This window comes from Schistocerca piceifrons, chromosome 2 (assembly GCF_021461385.2).
Source record: "Schistocerca piceifrons isolate TAMUIC-IGC-003096 chromosome 2, iqSchPice1.1, whole genome shotgun sequence".
NCBI classification, from domain to species: Eukaryota; Metazoa; Arthropoda; class Insecta; order Orthoptera; family Acrididae; genus Schistocerca; species Schistocerca piceifrons.
This window is the reverse complement of record NC_060139.1, coordinates 191,557,313-191,582,528: the sequence shown is the minus strand read 5'-3', so window position 1 is coordinate 191,582,528 and position 25,216 is coordinate 191,557,313. Positions and strand designations below refer to the sequence as shown.

The window sequence follows — 25,216 nt, the reverse complement described above, 5'->3', positions numbered from 1 at the left end:
GCTGGAAATTGTCCAGGACGGTGGTGGTGATAGCATGAGTGTTTTGCAAGCAATCTCCGTTGTAGACTGGTTGCATTTTCAAAGCATCCTACCAATGATGGGAAAGCTGCCACCTACTTCACCTATGACGGAGCCTATGCAATCACTTCATCTACCTATATCCATCAGATAGATCGTACAGACCCTTCGCTAATAAAGTTTCGCCCGTTCGCGGTGATGTTTGTGAGCATTCTTGCAGTGGGACATCAACTGCGTCCGCTCGCCGTGCTGCGCAGTTGAGCTTAACGGCGCTCGCCGGCCAGACCCAGTGGCAGTGACTTTCAGGAGGCGACGACCCGTAGTTAACCCAATTCATCGTGCATCCCCGCCACGCCGTGAAGCCACTCCGTCGTACACGCAGCGCACGCCTGACTCTGTAAACCCACTGCGCATCTCGACTGCGCACGGCCCGTTCGGTTGCTTTCGGCGGCGCCCGCTGCTCGTCGGCCGCGCTCGTGCGCGGCGCTGAAGTTATAAAACCCACCTCTGCCCTGTTTTCCCGCTAGTTTTATCGGCGTAACGACGCTAGGAAGTTGGTGTTGTTACCAGTAGACCGTTACAGTGCTACAAGCAATCGCTCTGTTTTGACTACACTGCGTCGCCACGCTAACAGTTTGATGTGAGTACTCATTGCTTTATGCCTTCTCCTGCGAAATGACTCGGATTGTGTGAGTGCACAGCGGAACAGCTGATGTAGCAGTTTCATTGCAACACAGCATTCTGTAGCTGACAATCGTGTGCTGAAGTGACAAGATGTTCATGGGAATCGCTATCGTATGAAGCAGACTTCACGAGGAGTCTGCTGATAGATATCTTCCCGTAACTTGGAAACGAAACGCTTTCTCAAGCGATAGGAGGAGAGAGAACCAGTCAGCTTGCTTCACCCGCTTTCCTTGGCGAGATGCAGACGCTACAAGACAGCTAACGGTTCGACCCGCTTTCGTCAACCCGCTCTTTTAAAGCGTTGGGTGACTACCCTGCTGTCAAAATTTCAGAAGTCAGAGTTGCGAAAGAAGTTATATAAGACAATTACATACTTGCCTAAATTTTGTATTTACACCCTATCGGTTCTGACCTTATAAAATGAGTTTCTCGTAGTTAAATATCAGCAGCTCCTCTGTGCACTGAGATCATTATGTTTTCAATATTTTATTACTGCTGAGATGTATGTGACACCATTTCATTTTAACACTCACTCATATGGACACAGGCTACGTTAGCGGAATTTACGTTTTTTTTTTTTTCGTTAACAATGACATAGATTAGTTCGTAGAGCTATAACTGAAAAAAGCTTGTAGATCTTAAAACCTTAAGAGATACCAGTGTTCATAGCGTTTATATGTGCTGGAGTCACGTTTGTCACCATACAGGGCAAGCGGCGAAAAAACTCGAAATTTGTTGGGAATAACTATTTTCAAGTATTGCCTTAGAGCGTAACTTTTCGCTTCCATGCTTGGTTGTTTGTATTCTTGAGTTTTTGGAAATGTCACTATTGTTGAAACAGGTTACAGCGGCAATTGCACACCGAAGAATTGCATATGCTATCGACAGGGAACATGTACACAACTACATAGAAAACTTAGTTTGCATGTATGTTGAAATTACAGTAACAATGCTTATAAAATCACTATACTACTGGGTGGATGGGAGTACTTTGATAACAAGCTGTTTTGTTTTGATTTTCTTTTTTGTTTATAACCTTGGTTAGTTATGCGTTACGGGATAAATTTAAAACAAACAGTCGTGTTGTTGCGAATATTACTGAGGAAACTTGCTACTGCTAAGTATCACCAGCGTATGCGCAAGAGGGTAGTTGCATCTGGAAAGAAATTTGCATATAATTTGTAAAATCAGACAATTCATCCATTCATTTCGTTGCAAATTGCGTAAATTTAGTTTAAAATATATTAATCTTATAGTACTGCCTACAGAACAGGAGGGAGGAATAGGTGATGGAATTTTAATTCCTTTCAGTGTATCGAAAGTGTTAGTGTCATATTGACATCTGCTGCCAGAAGGCAGTTATTGCATTTGGGAAGTAAAACTCATTTTTGTTGCTTCTTTAAGGAAATCATTTAAAATGTTTGCGTTTTCTGTGACTGTCGAGAAGCTAAACTACAATCCGCTTAAAAAGCTAGTACACGGCAGTATATCCTGGGGAGTTAAACTTTTGATTTATGTCACTCATTACTATAATGATGTTTGCGTGTTAGTAAATCACATGCTTATTTATATGCCGTTGCAGTATTTTAAAAAAGATCTGTTTTGGGCTGTAAACCTTTGTTTTGAGTTTAGCTATGTCACAGGAGTGTCTAATCAGTGGACCACTGATGAATTTTTGACGTTCACCTGCACGATTTAATTGTTCCACAGCTATATTTACTTTTTCTTGTGTCATATGCAAATATTATTGTACCAGTCGAGGAACTTTCTACACATAATCTCATTAGATAAGTAGCTTGTTCGATGTTACATATGCTAGTGTACCATCATTCGTTATGCTGTGGTAGGAATCAGTTGTTTGACAACACTTACCCAAGCTACGGGATGACTGCACGGGAATGTAAAACATTGCTTCGCTAGTGAATGTATGAGGTGACAACTTTTATAAATATGTTACAGAATCAGCTGTCGACTAATTACTCAGAAATTTCACAAATTTGAAACAAAGTTCAGTCTGCGAACAGTATTTTACTAGTTTTCATTGACGGGTCGATAGTAAACAATCAAGATTCCTAAATCGAAGCTGTTAGTTGGGAGCAGCCGAAATATGACACACATATGGTCTAAACATACTTTGAATGTTCTTAGAATTGGTTTTCCGGGCGTAACTTGGGTCAGTTTTCACCTGTTTTTGTCTATTTCAAGGGGCAAAAACTTACCCTTATTAAAACGAAGAACATGTTTTTAACCTTCTTGGACATCACGGAGACTTATAACATTTTGAATTTCAGAGTTTTTACGTGATTGTTATTGGGGGTAGAGACTTTAAAAAACTGTTTTCCGAAGTTGTGCATAGAAAATACAGTTGGATTCGGAACTTTGAAAAGATCCGTTGCTGAGCGAGGTCTGTTAGTAATCAACGAGGGAAAAAAATCGTATTTGAGTGACTTTTCGAGAAGAGAGGTGATAAGTTTGAACTTCATCTGTTTGGAAAAAAAGTTACCTAACTTCGGCCGTAATTAAATCAATAAAGATTTTCTTAACGTGCTTAGGAACGCTGCAGAAATTAATACCACACGTGAATTAGACTTTTTATGCGATTTTTGTTGGAAACAGGGACGTTAAAGCGATTGGCTATCGCCACTATGGTGGCTGCCTAAAGACAATTCATGCCGCGACGACATAGCAGCTTCAGACTTTAAACATCAGTCGCAACCTGTTTTAAATCACACTTGTGTAGAGGTAGATGGGTCCGCTTGGTGCACAGGTTCACTGACCGTGTTCTGCTGCCCCTCGTGGCCTGTGTCAGCACAGGCGGGATGGCTTTCGCGCAGCTGCAGTTCCCACGGCGGCTCGTAGCCTTTGCCCGCGAGCGGTCTAGCGCTGCAGAAGGTTAAGCGTTTGGTCCCTGAACCGATTAGCGCCTAAAGATAGCGCCGGCTGCGTAACGCCTCCCTCCCGGCAATACACGTGACTCGTAACTAGTACGCCATGCGCTGCTTGCGACACGTAAAGTCGCCCCGTGTTGTACGCCCCCTCCTCCGTCAAGCACACTGGCGGCGAGAACTATGCCCAAGCGTGATCACAAGGCGCAGTTCACGTTCCTAAACGACGCTCGTTGTAAAATTTCCGCAGACCTACGCAAAAATACAATGCTGTCTCGTGTTTCCCAATAACGGTCTTGAATGCCTACAATCCTCAGACCGCTGTGGAACCCCCTTTCCTCCCTTGTTATGTTTATTCCCGAAGTCTCCTATGGTTACACAGAAGAAATCTGACTCTTTGCTACGTAAATATGCTAATCTCTGCGTAAGTTTTCCTGCAATTCGCACGTCTGGCGCCATTGGATGGGTCAATGGCACAGAAAAACTTCGCAACGGTTGTGAAGCCACGCAATGTGTTTAAGTTAAGCTCCCTCCTCTTTTGCGTGGATTACAAGTTGTTTCTTGTTAGGATAGCCAATACTGGTGAGATCTTCTACATCTACATTTACACTCCGCAAGCCACCCAACGGTGTGTGGCGGAGGGCACTTTACGTGCCACTGTCATTACCTCCCTTTCCTGTTCCAGTCGCGTATGGTTCGCGGGAAGAACGACTGCGGGAAAGCCTCCGTGCACGCTCGAATCTCTCCAATTTTACGTTCGTGATCTCCTCGAGAGGTATAAATAGGGGGAAGCAATATATTCGATACCTCATCCAGAAACGCACCCTCTCGAAACATGGCCAGCAAGCTATACCGTGATGCAGAGCGCCTCTCTTGCAGAGTCTGCCACTTGAGTTTGCTAAACATCTCCGTAACGCTATCACGCTTACCGAATAACCCTGTGACGAAACACGCCGCTCTCCTTTGGATCTTCTCTATCTCCTCTGTCAACCCGACCTGGCTCGGATCCCACACTGATGAACAATAATAAAGTACAGGTCGAACGAGTGTTTTGTAAGCCACCTCCTTTGTTGATGGACCACATTTTTTAAGGACTCCCCCAATGAATCTCAACCTGGCACCCCCTTACCAACAATTAACTTTATATGATCATTCCACTTCAAATCGTTCCGCACGCATACTCCCAGATATTTTACAGAAGCAACTGCTACCAGTGTTTGTTCCGCTATCATATAATCGTACAATAAAGGATCCTTCTTTCTATGTATTCGCAATACGTTACATTTGTCTATGTTAAGGGTCAGTTGCCACTCCCTGCACAAAGTGCCTATCCGCTGCAAATCTTCCTGCATTTCGCTGCAATTTTCTAATGCTGCAACTTCTCTGTATACTAGAGCATGATCCGCGAAAAGCCGCATGGGACTTCCGACACTGTCTACTAGCTCATTTATATATATTTTGAAAAGCGTCGTTATGCAGCTGTGTTACAGTTCTTTATAGCCCAAGAGACGTTAAAACGAAAGACGTCACTCCCACTACTTAACTCCAAGCTACGAAGACTGAAATTAAAATGCTGAAACCGGTTTCTCCTTTGACATTTAAACATTGGATTAAGGGAGCGCAGCATCGTTGTACGACAGCTTTCGCAGGAATCTGTTTTTTTTTTTTTTCCTGAGAAAAAGTGGTGCAAAATCAAAATAAGCATCATATCACTTCAGCCTACTAATCTCCCCAAGCATCTCGAATGTCATTAGTATGGCGTTGCTTCAGTATATGACTGCTAACGAAGTCATCTGGATTGGCCTCAGACGGCTATGGTTATATCATTTTCGCTGCAAACTGTGGAGTGGGCAATGTTGTTTTGGTTCCTGTAGCAGAGTGCTACAGTACTGTGGCCCCGGGACTTCAGTGAATGCCATTACTACAGACATGTACTTGAAAACAAGCAAAAAAGTATTACGTAACGTTATTTTTTCGAGGTGACATCAGAAACTTTGAGTACCTCTCGCAATTACCCCTTTTACACATTGTACGTCGATTCGGGACTAAGCGTCGCCATCAAAATCAACTGGTTTGGAAAACATGGTGATAACTGGGTTGACGTCTGTTACTGCACGGTCAAGTAAAACAATCGCCAATTCAGTGGTGACCATACCATCATAGCGATGCCCTAGATAAGGAAGACAGAAATGTGTGTACGTCGGCACACCGCACTTTACAGGGCTCACTAAATATCACAGACTCAGGAATATCACCACTGCACACTAAAAGGTTAGATTGTCGAAAACCACGTGTGTCCTTCTTGTCCATAAGGCATCGTTCACATGGTGGTATTCTCGTTGGGGGCTCTTCTCATGAGAAGAAATGGGGTCCCAGATAGCTTCGCCATCGTCTCTCTCGGTCAAAGGAAGCAGTAGCCTACTGTCCTATCAGGCTGCTTCTACAACGCCATGCGTCACACCACCGCTCCCAAATTCTGTGCGAGTAGTTTGAAACGCACGTCACAGACATGACGGTGCTTAAGCAGCCCCACCAGTTACATTGACCTCAATGCTGCTGAGCATATTTAGGACGCCATCGACTGATATTACCACGGCTTGCGCCCAGCTCAGACCAATCTCGTGAGCTGCGGGTGGTGACAGAGTGGTCATGAATCGGGATTTCACCCCATCACTATTGGTGTCTCATGTAATCCGTACCATGATGCTTTACTGTCGTCGGTAGGGTGAAGCGGGTGCTGCACTATACTGGGTTTTGTATGTAGTGAGTTGAAAAGGTCCCAGTATGCAACCTTGAGGGACACTTAACATCTGTATCTGACGTCTCCCTGCCCAGAACGACGCTCTGAAGCGATGAAACGTCTGTCGTGACTATCCTTGGCACCTAGTGACAGGTGACGGGAAGTAAGATGCAAGTGGATGGTACTCTCACCGCAGACACGGACGTAGACGCCCCTATGTGGGTCGGCAAGCGTAGCCAGCCCCCTCCGTGTTTGTTGTGGCGCCGCGCTTTCTTTCTGCAGCGGTGAAAGTGGGTTTCTGCGCTCTTGGGCAATGCTGCGGCGTGCGGAGGCGAAACTTGCGAAAAGCGGGGGCGGACAGCCTTGCAGACCCAGCTGGTGGCTGCAGCGGCGGAGCTGGTCGTACTTACGTAACCGGGCGGCGTGCAGATCGCTAGGCTAAGGTCTACCACTCCTCCGCATGCCACTGCCCCAGCTTTCTCGTCGTCATTCCACCTCTTATTACCCTCCCCGATCGCCCTATATTCTCGTACTTCCTCTGAAGACTGCCTTAAAGCCTATGGCAGAGCGTTACTTTCGATATCCTACATCTTTCTTCACGAATATTAGTACGAAGTACCCCCTGCTGCGCACAGCACAGTGGCTGCAAAGTATACAAGGCGTATTGGTAGCGAAATCTGACGCAGGAGAAAGTAATACTATAATACAAACATTCCAGTAAGCTAGCCATTGTGGCCGAGCGATTCTAGGCGCTTCAGTCTGGAGCCGCGCGACCTCTACGGTCGCAGGTCGAATCCTGCCTCGGGCATGGATGTGTGTGATGTCCTTAGGTTAGTTAGGTTTAAGTAGTTCTAAGTTCTAGGGGGCTGATGACCTCAGATGTTAAGTCCCATAGTGCTCAGGGCCATTTGAACCATTCCAGTAAACATGGGTCCGCAAACGACCATTGTACAGACAGGAATTTCGAATGGTTGTTGTAAAAAAATGATTTTTTGAAAAAGAGAATAAAACTGAACTTATATTTTCATTTCCACGATTCTCCTCAGTTCACTTATTGATTTACGTACTTTTTAGAGTAAAAGTTCACTCGTGCTCCCTGGGCATTAGCAAAATTTAAAAAATGAAATCTAAAGGCTATATTAGTAACAGTGCATCTTACAGTACCAAATTTCGACTATCTGCAGTACAGTTAATTGTTTTGACAGTTTAATGATCCAAATCTTCCAACTCTCCCGATTTGGGCGGAAGGCTCCCAATTTTCCACTTTTTCTCCCGCCTCCAGATTATTCCATAATTTCTCCTGAATTTTACCTAATTGTCGTCAAATCTGAAAAATTGGTTTTGAAAGCTCACGATGTCAATTCTTTTTTTTCCAATGGTCGGAAGCTTTTTGCTCGTTATTAGTTTTTAATCGATATACATATCGAAGTTTATTCAAATTAGTAAGTTGCGCGCGGCGTGTATGTCGATTGTTATTTTTCTCCTTTCCCGAACATTTTGTAGAATTTTTTTTCTGTAGGAAATTTCCACCATTTGACTGTCAATTGTTGATTTATTTTACACAATCATTATTTCGGCTTCATAGCCATTCTCAAGCGCATGTTGAAATATGTCTGACCTGTCTGTTGTGGCATGTCACCGTCGTATTTATTAAACAATACGATTACATATCGAAGGTACATAATATGGCAGACACTGTGCACAACGAGAAACCATTAACACACCGTGTAGCGTACTTAACAGCTAATATATTCCGGTGACCTGCATTCGGACTTCTATTGATAAACTCGACGAACAGAAGTGACAAATGAAGGTCACAGAAATATATTAGCTGTTACATACGCCATACTGTGTGTTAATGGTTTTTTCACTGTGCACAGTGTCAGCCATATTATGTATCTTCGATATGTACACTTACCTTGTAATGCGACAACTGGTCTGTAAGACCAGAAATGTTTTTTTTTCTCTACAATGACATATTTTAACATTTCAACGTGCACTTGAGAATGGCTATAAAGCCGAAAAATGACTGTGTAAAATAAATGAACAATTAACAGTCAAATGGCGGAAATTTCTTTCAAAAGATTCTAGGTGACGGCGATCCCCCACGAAGGAAAGATCATTCTGTGGAACGTATACCTGTACTGTTTGGTTTTGTGCTAGTCATCGAGCCAGTTTACAATTTACATGCGTATGTCACAAAACATACGGCGAACACTGTTTTACTGCAGTCGTACTGTTTTATTTAAACCACAAAACATCCCGGTATAGTACCGACTACCAGGGGTGCGCTACAGGTAAGAGGTAGGAATTAACATTTTGGGTCGTTCTAGTGTTTTCATTTGCATTTTATAGCTGTTATATAGCTTTGTGACGTCATAGGGAGAGATCAATTGTTTCGGGATTGTATTGAAAACTAGCCGCGGATTGATTTTAAAAACTGAACCTCCTGATTTCTGGTTTTCGAAGGTTGGCAAGAATTTTAATGGCGTTACGGTACATTTTGGCGTAGTTGATTTACGCAATAAACGTCACAGCAACTTTACGCTAACGTACCCATCCATGGGTAGTAAATTAAAGTGTGCCTAGCTTTGACTGTTCAGCAGAACCCATTATCTTCAGCCAGACTACTTAGTAACGGCGTTCTTTAGCGTAACAGGTATTACTCGTTTCTGGGGCGAGTAACTTTAAATATGCACGTTAGTCATCGGCTGCTGTTTCACGGTCGTAGCTCCTCTACTTTGTTTGTTTGGAGTATTTTGCTCCATTCGACGCCTCCCCTACTTTGTTTGGAGTATTTTGCTCCATTCGACGCCTCCCTGCCCTGAAATGAAATGATCGTACGGCATTGTTGCCGTGCGGGGGTATTCGGCCGCCTAAATTTTTAGCTGACGCCACTTCGGCGACTTGCTAGTCAATGATGATGAAAAACACACCACACCCAGTCATCTCGAGGCAGAGAAAATCCCTGACCCCGCCGGGAATATAACCCTGGACCTCGTGCGCGGGAAGCGAGAACGCTACCGCAAGACCACGCCTCCCTGCCCTGACCATCAGGTTGTTTCCCTGTACCATTGTATAGTTGTCATTTCATGGTCGTTGTTTGGGCATAACAAATGTGCTCGCTGTGAGGGAAAGGGTAGAAATAGGAAACCAGTAGACCAAAGTGAACGGCAATTTCACGATATACCGCTGGAAAGTATGGGGGGAGGGGAGAAGGGAAAGAGCTGCTGTCGAGAAAGTCGGTCGCGCTGCCGCAGAAGTGAAAACTCTCTTCCAAGACGGAAGTGGTACGGAAGAGGGTTGAGGAGGGGGGGGGGGGCGGGGGTGACCTCACGACAAGCTTTTCGTAACATCCGGAAACAGACCGCAGCTGACGCCATCGATTTGTTTGTAAACAAATCGTTACATAGCCACCGTGGTTAGAGTCGCATCGTTAGCCTTTCCTTGCTTATTTTCGTCTCTGTAACCCAGTATTTATTTTCGTGGTATATAGTGTTCCGGTAGACACTCTATAGATACAATTGACGTGTGAGAACGACTGTGGTTTTCTGTATGGCACAACGGGGGACAGACGGGAAACGTCGGCTGTGGAAGCCGTGAGAACAAACAGCATCCTGTGGGAGTTAATCGGGAAGTGTTAGGAAGGAGGGCGGGGAAGAATATACACGCTGATGAGTGGCTAAATTGCTAACGTTCAGAGGTCACCAAAAGCTTAACTTGCAAATGTGCCTGCCTTCTCAACCATTGTATGCAAATGCTACCTGTTTGCCTGATGTATATGTTCGGTAATTTTTGAGAGTAAATGAGGTTGGCTGAATACTTCAGATGTTTCTGTGGGAGTTTACAAACAAATGTATCACAGTTTTATGGGCGTGTTGCCTTTCTGTGATTACCTACATTGTAGCCCCTTGTTACAATTATGGTTGCACTTGGAGAGAATATCGCAAGGGAAGCGATGATTAACCGTATGTCACATGTCGTGGTAGACTGTCGCAAGCAGATACACTTCTTATGGCCAGACGGTCAAGTAAGTGATGAGGTCCAAAACGTCATAAAACGAATTGTTATTACTGTAAGTTACTGCAAGGCATACGCAAGGAGATGGCGAGAAATCTTTCGTAGTTGTGAGTTAGCAGTTTAGATTGTAATATCCTACACCCGTATCTGGCTACGTATATAGTGGTAATTAGTCCTTTACTCAATAACAAGTCAGATCCGTTATGCATTCCTTTTGCATGAGTATATTAATAAAGAGATTTCTGAAATTAGGGCACATTTTTTCTGACAGGGTTGCTATTTGTTTTCAATATTGTATTTCAATTCCCCATCGGGGCGGGCTGGCAGCAGCATATGCGCTGCTCTTCAGCCGAAAGACATAGAACAAACAATAGGAGACAGTGAAAAATATACTAAGGAGAGAATATGGTGAACATAGATATAAAAAAGAGGAACATCATGGAAGGCAATAGGCAAAAAAAGGGGCGACTGTAAAATGGAGATAAAAAACTTACAAAGTAAAGCACACAAAAAGCCACACACTGCGACAATTAAAAGAGCACAAGGAGGGTTGCAAACCTCGCTACCGGTACTTTTTGTTATCACAGCAGTGATATTTTATAGGCGACTGCCAAGGAACGCTACATTGTTGCAGTGCAGTAAGATACGTTCACCTTTGCACGATTTTCGTGCCTCGATGTTACGAAAACTGTAAACTGCTCATTCTTCAATTCAACAAGAAAAGCCACATCCCAGTTCGCCTGTACGAGCTTAACCAGTTTTTAACGGAATCATTTATATCGAGAAAGGCCCAATGCACAGTGCTGCTCCCTTATTTGTTCTGGTACTTCCATCGTTTGCCGGTAGATGTCACTAGGGGTCCCGTCGCCTGTTGAAACTCCGTTCCCGCCTTCATTCCTGCCTTCGATCGGATGTTTTCAGTCGTGTATTTTCTTACTACGTTTAAGACCTGATGAATTATAGCTTGTAGCAGTAAACTACTAGCATGTTCAGTCTGGGAAAGGTTACTATGCGATACTTGGGGGAGTCGTCTTGCATAAATCTGTTGCGGTTCACAAGAAGAGTGAAAACATTTTGTCGTCCTCCTTGGTTGTTCATCTCAATACGTAAGTATAGTATTTAATACGGGCAGTATATTGTTGAACACAATATTTTAAAACGTTTCAAATTGTCAAACACGGCGTTTCCGAATTTGTCTGCCGCTTAGTCGCACAGCTTCGCTCACTCTACTTCCCACATGCGAAGTTTCCTTGATATAGACACCTTGACGGTCATGAAACTCTGACAGGACACAAATATACGACCATCAGTTTCTTCTGCAACTCTCACTGTTGCTAGGCATGTGACAAGGCGCCCCCCGCGCCCCACTCCCTTCATCTTGCCACATACCTTACGCAGTACGCACAGTGGCCCGCGCACACGCGTATATTCCATGCCGTACACACGTCGGGTGCGTGCTTTCGCCAGAATGACGCACTCGTGAAGTATCCGCGCTGACGACCGCATTCCAGCAGGCGGCACGTGTCGCACTGACCGCGACACACACACACACACACACACACACACACAGTGGCGGCCTACTTCCAGCATCGTCTTAGAAGCATCCGCCACATCGCTATTCCTCCGTACCCACCTACATTCCGTAGTTGTGGACTTCTGTATCGGGGTTGACAGTTGCGAAATGTAACTGTTACTTTATTTTCGTGCTATAGCATAATTTCAGGCTTAGAACATTTGTTAGCGGTTCGGATCCCCATTGTGTCCCTTAAACCTTTCGGGCTTAGAACATTTGTTAGCGGTTCGAATCCCCATTGTGTCCCTTAACCCTTTCGTGAGCCGTGGGAAACATGCTTCCCACTACAATGAACTCGCTCCTAGTCCCGTGGGATTCACAGTTCCCACCTCTGTATGATGCTACCATCTAGTGAACAGTATAAGGTACTACTTCCAATCGGAAGTTCCCGCCGTTTTTGCTGTACCTTCGCACAGAGGCATTGTATATCTGAGTGTTGCTCTGTAGAGGAGCCTTTCAGTGCTGTTTGCGTGACATTTTGTGATTTCTTCCCCCCCCCCCCCCCCCCCCCCCCAAGCTATGGTATAAGGTAAATACTTTCGATTTACCCAAATATACGAAGGAAAACGTAAAATTGGATCGAGGGGAATTCCAGATTGAAATAAAAGGAGCCATTTCTGCAGTAAAATGGATGGATAACCGTCGAGTCACTTTCCAGTCCTCAATTCATGACACATGAGAAACAGCCACAGTGAAATTGAAAAGTACTAGTACAAGCTATGGTATAAGGTAAAAATACTTTTGATTTACCCGAATATACGAAGGAAAACGTAAAATTGGAACGAGGGGAATTCCAGTTTGAAACAAAAGGAGCCATTTCTGCAGTAAAATGGATGGATAACCGTCCAGTCACTTTCCAGTCCTCAATTCATGACACATGAGAAACAGCCACAGTGAAATGGAACTAGTATAGAGATTTCTTGTCCTGAAGTTGTGGCAGAATACAACAAAATAATTGGTGGTATCGATAAGTTTGATCAATTACGAGAAAGGTATGCTATTGGCAGACGTTCTGTAAAATGGTGGCACAGAATATTTTATTTCCTGGTGGACGTTGCTGCAGTGAACAGTTTTATCCTGTGGAAAATAAGTAAAAGAGAAAGTGTACAGCATGATCAGCTCACATACGTATCTGCAGACAACTGATCGCTGGTTCCTCATCCCAAAAAAGGCGTGGACAAAAACCTGTCTTTCTGGCAAAAATGGGTAAAGTACTTAAGATTTTCGTCATGTGGCTGTAGGGGAGGATCAACCCATTTTAGGAGAAACCGACTGGACGTGCCGTCATTGTAGTACCAAAGCTGCGGAAAAGAGCACTCGCTGTGTTTGTACATATTGTCAAATAACACTTTGCATAGACCCATGTTTCAGAAAATTTCATGGCAAGTAATTGTGAACAATCATTGTAACAAGAGAAGTAAATTTATCAAATAAATGACATATATTGAAAAAGTTGTTTTTGTCATTTAACTCCAAGGAAGGGCAGTGGGAAGAATACTTCCCACCTTGTTGTGTGACCTCACTTTCACAGTTGGAGCAAATTTGATATTCTGTATGATAAATATACCTATCTGTTAACTACTATCTGATCTCCATTCATTAAAAAAAAACTGCTCAATAATTTTGCCCACGAAAGGGTTAACAATGCACATGGCGTGACCAGTTCTTATTCTCTTCAGTCTTATCCACTCACTTTTCTCACTTCAGTTCAAATCCTGGTAAACTGCCAGATGGATCTTGAACACCTTGACGTTTTATTGTTGCAGCATTCTTTCTCTTGCACCACTTTTCTTTAGTGTCAAACTTCTTGTTGTTTCTTCCAGTATGCCATAGTTGACTGCGTGATATAAAGCGGTTTCTAGGGGGGGATGGGTATAAGTCTTTCTACTAGACTCGCCGAAGAAATCTTCTTCTCGAAGGCGACTCCTATCGCGGAAGCTGCACAGCTGTGTAACCACGTCTAGGGTTCCCGGCTGAGTACCGATGTTTTAGGGTATTACTGGATTTCCGTGCTTCACTGTAGGATAACAGTGGGGGGTTAGTGACGAGAGGCGGCGTGACTTGCCGCCGTATCTATTTTTAGGACGGGCGCCAGCTGTTACGCAAAGTGTCTGCTGGGCTGGCAGCAGGCGGTTTTGAAATGAAGCCGCCGCCGCCGGGGGTGGGAGAGGAGAGGGCCTGGTGTAGGGGGGGGAGTGGTGCCGGGGGGGGGGGGGAGGGGTAGCGTAGCTCTTGTGTTACGGCTCCGGCGAAGGCCGCCTTCTGTCTTGTGACGGGTCGGCCGGCTTTGCACCTGCATTCTCTGCGACTCCGGTTACAGGCGAGAAAGGAACGGAGTGGTGGGGGAGTAGGGGCTGTGAGGCCTGGTTAAGTCCGCCAGCCAGTGCTCCCACCGTAGAGCGGCAACAGAGACCTGTTTGCAGAGTACATTAAGATATCGTAAATCAAAAATAGTTCCTATTAGATGAAGGTCTCATGAAGCGTAAAGCAGTAATCAACCCGAAGTTTGATTTGAATAGCTTGCTACCTGACTGATAAATGCCCAGCTGGAATTGATAAGCCCTTAGGCCTGGGGATACTTAACATCCAACTCGACACATCGAGCATTATAATTTTATTTCCTCTCTAAACACGATATGCAGTACCGTTATTTTTTCTTCTTCCTTTTTAATTTAACTGTGTTTAGTACGTATTACGATAAGCATCGTTAATGTCAGGTTGTTCTACTCTCGATTAGCGCTCCATTTGTTCCTTATTTCGGAGTGGCATTTCTTCGCTTTCGTACGAGCAAAGTAATTCTTGCCGGTGTCTTGCTTGTTCAATCAAAATAAAACTCTGTTTCATAGGGAGGGGCTCCTCTTTTAGTCTTGGCTCCTAGACACTCTGACAGCCTTACGAGCTTCTCAGGCTGTTTCTGGCCGCCCTGCACAAAAAGAAAAGTTCTGTCACATTTTGTGTATCTTATTACAAAGCACGTTGCATTTAGAGTCTATAACCTCCATCTGTAGGTGCCGAAGCCGTTTCTTCGGAACTCGAAATATATCGTGTTTCGCAATAAAACCCACGATTAGTGACTGAAAGTGGAAAGTGTGCTTTGATGCCCCCTTCTTATCCATTAGTTCATTTTGCTACTGACTCGTGAAAGCATGTTTGACCAATTATACGCATTTCCGCTGAGAAATGATACGGTGATCCAACATTCTCATTTCCAGACGCTTGTATTTTTCCGTTGATATGGATGCTGCTTCACAAGTGGAAACAGAAACTGGAAATCTTAAATTGTTCGTCTTTCTTTTCCCAGCTCAGCTAACACGCATCTGATGCCAGTTTCGTTAATCGAAGCTGTATACGACTATTGAGAGAGCCAGTTCGAATTCTGGCATTGCAAAAAATGTTCGCGTGCAGGGAAGTAGAGCACGTGAGAAACACTTCTCGTTAGGCGGTGCATCAAATGCAGCTTTAACATTCGAATCTTCCTAGCTGTGTTGTAGTGCTAGGGCGTAAGTGTGGTGAACATACGTCCGTCGGTTGCGGGCGTTAAGCGTGGCTGGTACTTCTGTCCTGCTCGGAATCAGTACGTTACGTGGAGATACTGATCTAATGCCTTGTTTAGTACATCGCAAATAAGTGTACGTAGTTACCATCTGATGCAGTTACACATATGATACTTCAAGGCGGGGGGGGGGGGGGGGGGGGAGGAGACGCCCGGGACAACAAAGCAGGATTCCCACATTGTCCTCAACATACCGAAGTATAGAGTTGACTGTAATGATAGTTGCTTCATGATTCAGTAAGTGATGCATAAGGAGCAGGTTCGTATTCCTGACAATAATTTTTTTGGCGCTCTCCCGTAAGATTGGCCGTTACCCGAGTCCCTTCTGCGAGTAAATATTATGCTCCCCTTTTGGGCGTTTGCAGCCCAACTGGTGCGGACTGCTAGTCTGGGGCAGGAGCAGGGTTACCTCCTTCCCCCCGTGGGGGGAGGGGGGGCGGAGCTCATTGTGGCAGCCCCATTGTCCTGGCCCGGCCTTGTCTGCCCTGGTGGCCTTGGTGCTCCAGACTGCAGACGTGTCTGTGGGAAGTCCAGCTGCAGTCTCGTGTGTGCCGCGCCGCTGTCCCGTCTACGGCCTCGTCGTCGACGCCATCGTTTCGCGTTGTCGTTACCGGCGCTTTCCGGGAGCGCTGGTCGAACCGTCTGAATGATCGCTGATTCTCCTCAGTAACAGTGACTTGCTTTACGAGACGCGCGTTACGAAACAACTTTTTTACAGGTGCGGACAATACGTCAGTTGGACATTATTTGAAGGCCTTCCATTAATGAAGACGCAAATATAAAGAAACAAACACGTAGTAATTTGTAGCAAAAGAGAAAACTAGCGTTGAACGAGATTTTATTACATTACACATTTTACGTAAGCGCATAGTATTACATACATTTTCATTAATGACCGGTCGTGCCCTGAAACGATTGTAGAGTTAGCCCATAAGCAACACAAACATACCCTAAGCCTTAATAAAGCTCACGGTCCAAGAAGAAAAAAGAAATATTCATCTCGGGGAAGTCAGACATTGTAGACAGAGAAATCGTCGGCGCTTTATTCTGCAGCCAAACCGCAGATCCAAACTTTCAATTGCCGTGTGAGACGAATTCCTTTGCCAGTGTTAAAAATGAGAATTTACAACTATCGTCATTCTTTAAACTATATCGACATAGATCAGCGGGATCAGTTTCTTAAACCCTTTATCTTCCAACATTCCAGGTAACTTAAACAATCGTTTTGCCTTTTCCGACGTTATCTTAACTGATCAATCTGACTGTGCTCGTGCGAAAAAGAGGAAAAACCATTCGCCGACTAGAACCTGAAGTATGAACATTACAACCAGCTTACGGCGTCGTGCCCGCGTCGTGTAATAAAATGGAAGTGCCAGCTCCGGAACGCTAGGGAAAGTGGTTTTAGAACACAATAACCGGAAGTGAACGTCGGAGGTATGCGACGGCCGCTGTGTGCCCCCGTCTTACGTAAAGGCGCATTCTGCTCAGCGTACAATAACGATGCAAGAACCATGTCCAGTTAGTGTCTCAAAATCACAGCTGAGCGGGCGTATTCATGCAGTTAACTTAAACGTGTTACAGGTGAAACCTCGGTATCCCAAACAATTTAAGAGGTAGTTACGATTTTGTAATAATAATAATAATAAATACACGCCTAACTTCTAAGTGCACCCCCCCTCCTCCCGAAGGACGTAAATGATTACAGTATATTTCGTGCGAACAAATTAAAACCTGCATAGGTATGTAATAAACTCCTCAGCTGCATCAAGTTTTATTTCCAGACATTTGTGCGCTAACGGAAAATACCACGAAATCTAAAGAAAGAAGAATAATAGGAATACGATAGCATTCTCAAAATGTCGTAGCTACAGGACCTATTTCAATGGATTTTCTTTTAACATTAACTCGACTTAGAAACAGAGTTATATCTTTCTGTAACTGCACAACAAAACAAAATTTAAATTCGTTAGCAAAAGGAGAACACGATCTCTAAGTATCTACACTATCTATGGCGTCAGCTATGTAATAAGCTGAAAAGTGATAGAATACAATTCGTGTAGCAGTTTGCGGTAAGATAAAAAGTAATAGATTGTACCTTTCATTACTCTCAACTATGTGAGTAGGCTTCATTATTTCGCTTGTACTTTCAACGGTCAGCAAGGAATTCAACGTCTCATTTCAAAGATAGTTGCTAATCGAGCTGCAAGGATGAAAACGATGTTGTTAGTTAAAAAGTAGCGCTTCCTCGCATATCGTATACTTCAGCCCTCACGATTAATAAAAGAATTTGTCATGGTAGAGATGCAGAGTAAAAGGTTTTATATTTTGCATCGCTCGACCTAGATGCAAGTCATTGAGCGCCCGCGCGAATGTCGCTCGGCCGATAGGCATATGTTCTACATCGATATGCGCCCGCATTGTGGAATGCAGCGCCGCCAGCCAACGCTTCCGGAACCACTATTTCTGTAAGCGGCCGCATTCCAGCGTGGCGGCGGCGCGAGGGAGTTTTGCTCGTCGGGGTTTTCTGAACTTTTTTCCTGGCTGTCTCACGCCCCGTGGCCGCCGTTGCGGGCTGCATTCCTAGTCTGAGGGGAAGGGACGAAGAGGAGAGGAGGGAATGTTTACGGCGGCGCCACAGCCGACACCCGCGACGCGGTCGATAAAGGCTGGAGCGCGTGGCGGCCGTTGCGGCGGCGGGGGGGAGCGGATCGCATCTTAGCCCGTGAAGACTACAAAAGCGTCTTTCCCAGTAGTCGATACCCGACCACTTTTTCTTGTACGTCCATTATCCCATGCCATTATTGCCGACACCCCGCGTGTCCTTTGACATCCGACTTTCATTTATAATCCTGGAGCCGCAATAATTGCGACCTTTTTAACAGGAAATATGACAGTCACACCAATAATTCATTAGAAATGGTTTAACTGGTTGCACGACGATTCGTGCTGTATTACGTTACCTATACGGAATAAACTTACAGAAGTCTGTGAAAATTGCCTTGTGAATACAAATAAGTGAATTTGGGTTTTATCCTGCAAGAAACGACGTGAAGAAACGAAGTAATACTGCAAACTTGTGAGACAATGTTTATGAGGGATGGAACAAGCATCTCTTACTACGAACTCAGGGACGGAGAAAGTAATATCTCTTAGTGCTCTCGTCAACAGTAAAGTTTTGTAACATTAAAAAAAATCACTGGACGTATACTGAGCGATTTGCGACTGGCTTTCAAGAATTCCAACCACGATGTGAGGCGCATAAATGCGAACAAGCAGTCCTTTGGGAGAAAAAGTTCTTCATTTTTATACTTCCCATCTTACGAAAAAGTCAGCACATTTATTCCTGTTGCGTGCAGTACGCTCCGCCTTCTCCATTTCGTGAACCATAAGAAACGTACCTCATAAGCAATAAATAAGACACAAATTAGTGACATAAAATCGCATAACGTACACGCAGAGTGGACTTTGATGAGAAAAAGTAATGAGACCAACGAAATTCAGGGTGTAGACAAGGTCGTGCGTACGCCAGTGTAAATATTTACAATTTCGGCTTACGTGCCCCGCCCTCGCATCTACACCCCCGTTTTCCGCCCCTCTGGGCGGGCTGCCAGTATTTTTCCGTTCACCCCCTACCCCTATCCACACTACCCCTACCCGCCAGACTGTCTGGGGCGCCGGCGCAGGTTGAATGACCTGCTGGAGCGCGCGGAGCCGGTAACTTTCCACTCGCCGCCCATTGGTCGGCCGGTCAGCGGGAGGGGTGGTGGTGGGGGGCTTGGCGGCTGGAGCTCGGCGCGCGCGTTGCAGAGGCCTCATTGTTGGTGCACCAGCTATCTACGCAGGACATACAGGCAGACAGCTGCTCTCGCGACACGTGCCCCACCTCCAGTAGGTAAACAAAACAACGTGACTCCTGTGCCATCGTGAATTGTATCTACGATAGGAATAGCACGGATGAAAAAGTGATTGTACGAGGAAATAAAGCAAGCAATCAGATCCCGCAAAGCGGACTTGGCGCATGGATTAGAAGTGAATCACATTCTCCATGAGATCTCATGTTCGATCATAACGCCAAGCTTTATCTTTGCAAATTGTTCGTTACTTACGCTGCGAAAGAGTAGAGAATAAATTATAATGAAGTGTTCTTTCTTCCTTTACAGAATCAAGCATCAGAGATGTCGCTCGCCAGCCTTCATCCCGCAGAAATGCACGGCCACGACCAGTACCACAGGTATGTGTCATTATGTTGCACGTTTCGTTATTAATACAGCACGTGTAATGATTAGACTATTAAATAATACGGTAGCGTGTGAAGTGTGTGTGTGTGTGTGTGTGTGTGTGTGTGTGTGTGTGTGTGTGTGAGGTGCATTCTGCATCTGGCGACTAGAGGAGCAAGAAATTTAGTTACACGTTACGCTCCTGCTTGTTTTTTTACTTTGGTCGACGGGAATGATAGGCAATTATACCAATTCCACTTAGTCGCACGGAGAGAATGTCGGGGTGGTGTGGGTGAGTATAAGTGTGTGTGTTAGGAAGAGTGGGGGAGGGAGGGAGGGAGCAAACCTTTTCTAAAACACTTGTTAATGTTTCCGTATTGTTTCTACAATAGTGGCGGTGGGTGGTGGGGGGGGGGGGGGGGTGGAGGGAGAGCATGTACGCTCCGCGCTTGTGCATCAGGTATCCGCCCCACTCCCCGTCTCGATCATACCCCCTCTTCCTCCTATAAGGTAACGAATGCACGCAGCGCAGGCGGCATTGCCTTCACCATTTGTAGGGGAAAAGATAAAAAGTGGAAAGTGAAACGATGTGTGTAACGCGCAACAGGACTGTGTAACAAAACACACAGCATAATAATGTCGTATACTGTATAGTTTCTTTCCTGCTGGAAATGTTCAAAAATTTGTAAGAACATAGTTGCCTTGAAGGAGGAAATACAGCTTGTTTAGCGTTCTTTCGCGTGTCAGTTTTCTTATTTAATTTTTTTTTAAAATTGCTTTGTTTATTCGTCTTTGCAGGAATTATCAGTTGTGAACTTCTTCAGACTTCTTTCTGCTTCCATCACTTTTCTCTTCGTAAGGTTTTGCGTGTACTTCATGGGCGCCTTTCGAACGTAGGTCTAGTTAAGAGCGTTGAAAAAGCGATTTGGATTCATATCGCAGTACACTTTTGTAAATGTAAACTTGCAGTTTCATTATGTTTTGCAAGCAATGCCGGCTACATTCTTCATTCCTTTCCCATCAGCGTCCAAACTCTTAGGGTGGGGGAACTGGCTGTTGCGCGCGCGCGCGCGCGCGCGCGCACACACACACACACACACACACACACACACTCCTGGCATACCCCAGTGGTATTACAGTATCTCTTACGGTCCAAATATAGCATCACTGCACTAGAATTCGAACAACAAATTCTACTTGCATCTTCGCACCCGTAAAATGTGCACAATGACAGTGCTAGAATGGGACTGTGGGTGTGTAAATATTGCACTCTGGCAAGTACAGTGACAGAAGTTAAAGTAATTCTGGAGAAAACTTGACTTAAAGAATTAATTCTGTAAAACCTACACCGAAATTGGATAAGCTTCATTTAGATTTAAGGTGAAAACCACTGGCAGTAAGTTCCATTACATTTTATGAGCATGTTGAGGCACTTCACATGTATTTTTCATGGCCATAAATGAAAGGTTACATTCCTTGCCACGTTCTGATATTTCCTATCTCATGTTTATCTGTAAGGTGTCACTGTGATGCTAAGCATGCCTTGTGAACATAAAATAATTCTTCCTGGTGGAGTTAAATATAGCTCAGTAAAAGCAGCTTCATTTTTATACTGGGTGTACTGTAATATTAGCTTGTTGCAGAATATACATGTGGGTAATAAAGCTCCCATTTTTCTTAGTCATTACTGACTGTTTGTGATTTGCTTCCAGCAGTCTCTTGCACCGCAGTGCAAGCATTGGCAGTTCTCTTGAGGAGCTCCAGAGTTATTTTGGTGCAGCAGCTTCTGAGCCAGTGTTGTCAATTGAAGAACTTCGTCTGCAGCTCAATTCTTGCTTCACGTAAGTATACAAATGCCATTTCTTTCTCGTATTGTTTGATCCACATAACTTTAACCAGTTTTTAGGATAATGAATGCTGTAGACTTACATAAGTTGGCATTTAGTGTATAAAATCTTTGATTTTTAGTTATCTTTGATAAATCCATATATATATATATATATATATAATATAGGGAAACATTCCACGTGGGAAAAATATATTCAAAAACAGAAAGAGAAAATAAGACGACAGAAAAGAGAAAATAATAAAAACAAAGATGATGTGACTTAATATACGAAAGCACTGGCAGGTCGATAGAAACACAAACATACACAAGTTGCCGCCACTCATACCTCACCTGTCATTCAACATCATCTTTGCCTCTGGACTTCTGCCTCGACTGACATCTCTGCCCAAACTCTTTGTCTTTAAATATGTCTGCTTGTGTCTGTATGTGTGTGTGTGTGTGTGTGTGTGTGTGTGTGTGTGTGTGTGTGTGTGTGTGTGTGTGTGTGTGTGTGTGTGTGTGTGTGTGTGTGTCCCGTCCTTTTTTCCCCCTAAGGTAAGTCTTTCCGCTCCCGGGATTGGAATGACTCCTTACCCTCTCCCTTAAAACCCACTTCCTTTCGTCTTTCCCTCTCCTTCCCTCTTTCCTGATGAGGCAACAGTTTGTTGCGAAAGCTTGAATTTTGTGTGTTTGTTTGTGTGTCTATCGACCTGCCAGCGCTTTCGTTCAGTAAGTCACATCATCTTTGTTTTTAGATATATTTTTCCCACATGGAGTGTGTGTGTGTGTGTGTATATATATATATAGAGAGAGAGAGAGAGAGGGAAACATTCCACGTGGGAAAAATTATATATAAAAACAAAGATGAGGTGACTTACCAAACGAAAGCGCTGGCAGGTCGATAGACACACTATCGACCTGCCAGTGCTTTCGTTCGGTAAGTCACCTCATCTTTGTTTTTATATAGTGGTTCAAACCAACAACTTGTTTAACACACTCACTTTTACTGAATGCAGATGTGGTGTAAGCTGGCAAGAGGAGCATGTGTCGCTGGACTGCCGAGAGTGCGGTGGCTACTCCCTGGAGCGACCCTGCCCACTTTGCGACGGCCGCTGTGACTCTGTCTGGAAGCGGGACCTTACCACTGTAAGCACCTAGCACATTCCAGTTCCAGGAGTAGTGTAATAGAATAAAGGGCAACCTTTCCATGAAGACATGCTGTCACATCATTTACTGCTGCAGATTAATACAGCGGATAGGTAACAAAGGTGACAATGATTATATAAGTTAGTCAAAAAGAGGAATTGTGTATGACATGGGCCAAAAAGTTTTAGTGATAATACTTCCATTTTAATTAGTGTACAAGGAAAAAAAGAACACTTTAACCTCACTATTTGTTTTCTTAAACAAATTATATGCAAGCAGCAACTCTTGCGCCCAAGGCAATAGTTTGCCGAGTGCTGCTTTCACAGTTTGAGTGGCTGTACACATTAATCTAAATAACTTTGACTTCTGAGGTATAAACATATTGCAGATCAGTCAGAAGTATGCTGCAAGTCTAGTAAGTGTTTTCTTGTCATGAAATCATTCTGAGAGAGATAAGTAACTGTGAATTGTCTCTTTTCATCACAGTCTCATGCATCGGGCAAGGCGCGCTGGGAAGGATCTTGCGCGTTGGAGGCAGCCACGAGTAATAGCACCACCTCGGCAGGTGACAAGACGTCGCGGTCACCCCTGGACGATGAAACAGCGCGGTTATGTGTCCGGCTAGAGAAGCTGTCCTCGTGATGTGCCTGCATTCTAGGCACTGACTGAGTGAATGCACCTCGCCTCGCCTCCAACCCGGGAACCTCTGTGTGGCCGTAGCTTGGCTGGTGAACTTTCAATCACCTGCTGTGTTTTATTGCAGACTTATTTTTTTGCATCTGTCTCATTGTACATTTCCATACATTCACAGTCTGTAATTATCATTTGAAGTGTTAGATTGTTCGTAGTGTGATGACTTTACACTATTAATTTATTTGGTCTCAAGTGATGGACTCATGTTTATAAACTTTGGAGAAAAGTGTGATGGGCAGCTCGCCACACACAATGTTTTGTCACATGTGAAACTGTTGTGCTATCACAGGCTGTCTGTTCACTTAGATTATTTAAGTGTCGTTGTGATGTCTTTACCATTATACACTGTTCCAGCTGCATTTATGATCCTCATGGTTCAGATTTTCAGTCGTGTAATCTGCCGCTTGCTCAGCACCTTAAGTGATATTAGTTTGCAGTCCCAGAGTATGCAGAATTGATGTGCCTGCTGGAGCTCCAAACTGATAACACTACTAGTCTTGAAAGTGTTGCTGACTTCACTTAATGAGATGGGGATTAATATCCACACAGAAAATTGAAAACAGGTAGCCTAGTGCAATATGTTGGCAGACACCAATCCACATTTACTGATTTGACTAAGCACAACATGAACGCATACGGTTTCGACTGAGGTTCCAGTGTTAAAAAGACTTATTTAAGCATTACTGTTAAGAAGTCTGATCACGAATCAGTATCATTACCTGGCACAATTCCAGAGGTTCAGCTCTTGGCTTTAAGGTTTTTATTTCCATTGAGCTCAGCCGCTGTTTAGTTTTTACTTTTAAATGTTAACATTAGAATCAAAATCTTTAGAAATACCACCTTGTCTCTTCAAGTGCATGAAAATATTTTTTTGCAGTTCTTTGTAAAAGTATTTAAAATTCGATGGAAAATCAAAATTGTTAACATTTAAAAGATATTTTGATACTTGGCTTACAAGCTGTCCACTTTATTAAGGAATGACTGTTTGTTAAAGGCAGTGCAAGTCCAAAAAACTGAAAAAAATTTCAGTCAAATTAGCATCGTCTTAACTGTATTATTTATGTGTGAACTGTAGTCTCAGCACTTGCATTGCCTAACTTGTCTCTGTCGTACTATTACTGATAACTAGTTAATGTAAATATGTGTAGATCTGAGATAAAATCCTTTCCAGAATACAATCTGGCAGCTTTTTTATACAGTGTTTTGTCCTGAAAACCATCTTACTGTTGTAGTTCTGCATTTCTGTGGACTGCTTATTTTGTGAAGCCCATAACATTTTCTTTGTTGATACTGTCACAACATTTGAGTGAATTGTACTTAAAATTTACCAAAATAAGCACAGTCCTTAAATAAGTTTTCTAAGTGTTGATTTCAGGTGGATCTCCCATACATATGTCAGTTTATTGTATGAAAACATGCATTCAGTACTGGATATGCTGGTGTTAACATGCAACGTATGTTTTTGTATTGAGGATATATTAGTCAACCATTTGCAAGCGAGTTTTGTGTCTGCAGTGGAGAAAACTGTGATTACATTCAGTTTTAAATTGCAGGCTAGCATCTATTGTTTTATTTCTTCAATTTGGCTTATTGTGCCGTACGTCCACATTGTTTGTAAAACCATGTGAACCTGTTATTTGATCTGACAGTTACTGTGTCCACTTGAATAATTGTTCCTTGAAGCTTTTAAAGTTTTGTTACTGTGTAGTAGTCATCAAAGGAAACTGTAAGAGAATCTTGGAAATGTATGACACAATTTGTAAGGCTGTAATTTAATTTTTGAGTAATTTTTGTACGTATGTTATGTTCTCTTGCATCATGACACTCGCTTTGTGTGGAATAAAATAATTGTAGAAGAA

At 43.8% G+C, this 25,216-nt stretch overlaps 1 protein-coding gene across 4 annotated transcripts; it reads left to right on the top strand.

Moving 5' to 3' along the window:
• The first annotated feature begins 531 nt into the window (after window positions 1–531).
• On the top strand, window positions 532–25,216 carry LOC124776924 (protein pinocchio). 4 transcript variants are annotated; one of them, XM_047252140.1, is made up of 5 exons: window positions 532–658; window positions 19,634–19,704; window positions 21,406–21,531; window positions 22,535–22,664; window positions 23,151–25,216. In XM_047252140.1, the coding sequence occupies exons 2-5, from the start codon at window positions 19,649–19,651 to the stop codon at window positions 23,304–23,306; spliced, it is 468 nt and encodes a 155-aa protein (XP_047108096.1). In that variant the 5' UTR covers window positions 532–658; window positions 19,634–19,648; the 3' UTR covers window positions 23,307–25,216. The 4 variants fall into 4 exon arrangements, with proteins under 4 accessions (XP_047108096.1, XP_047108094.1, XP_047108097.1 ...); XM_047252138.1 differs by having other exon boundaries at window positions 21,403–21,531; XM_047252141.1 differs by lacking the exon at window positions 532–658 and adding an exon at window positions 19,292–19,365.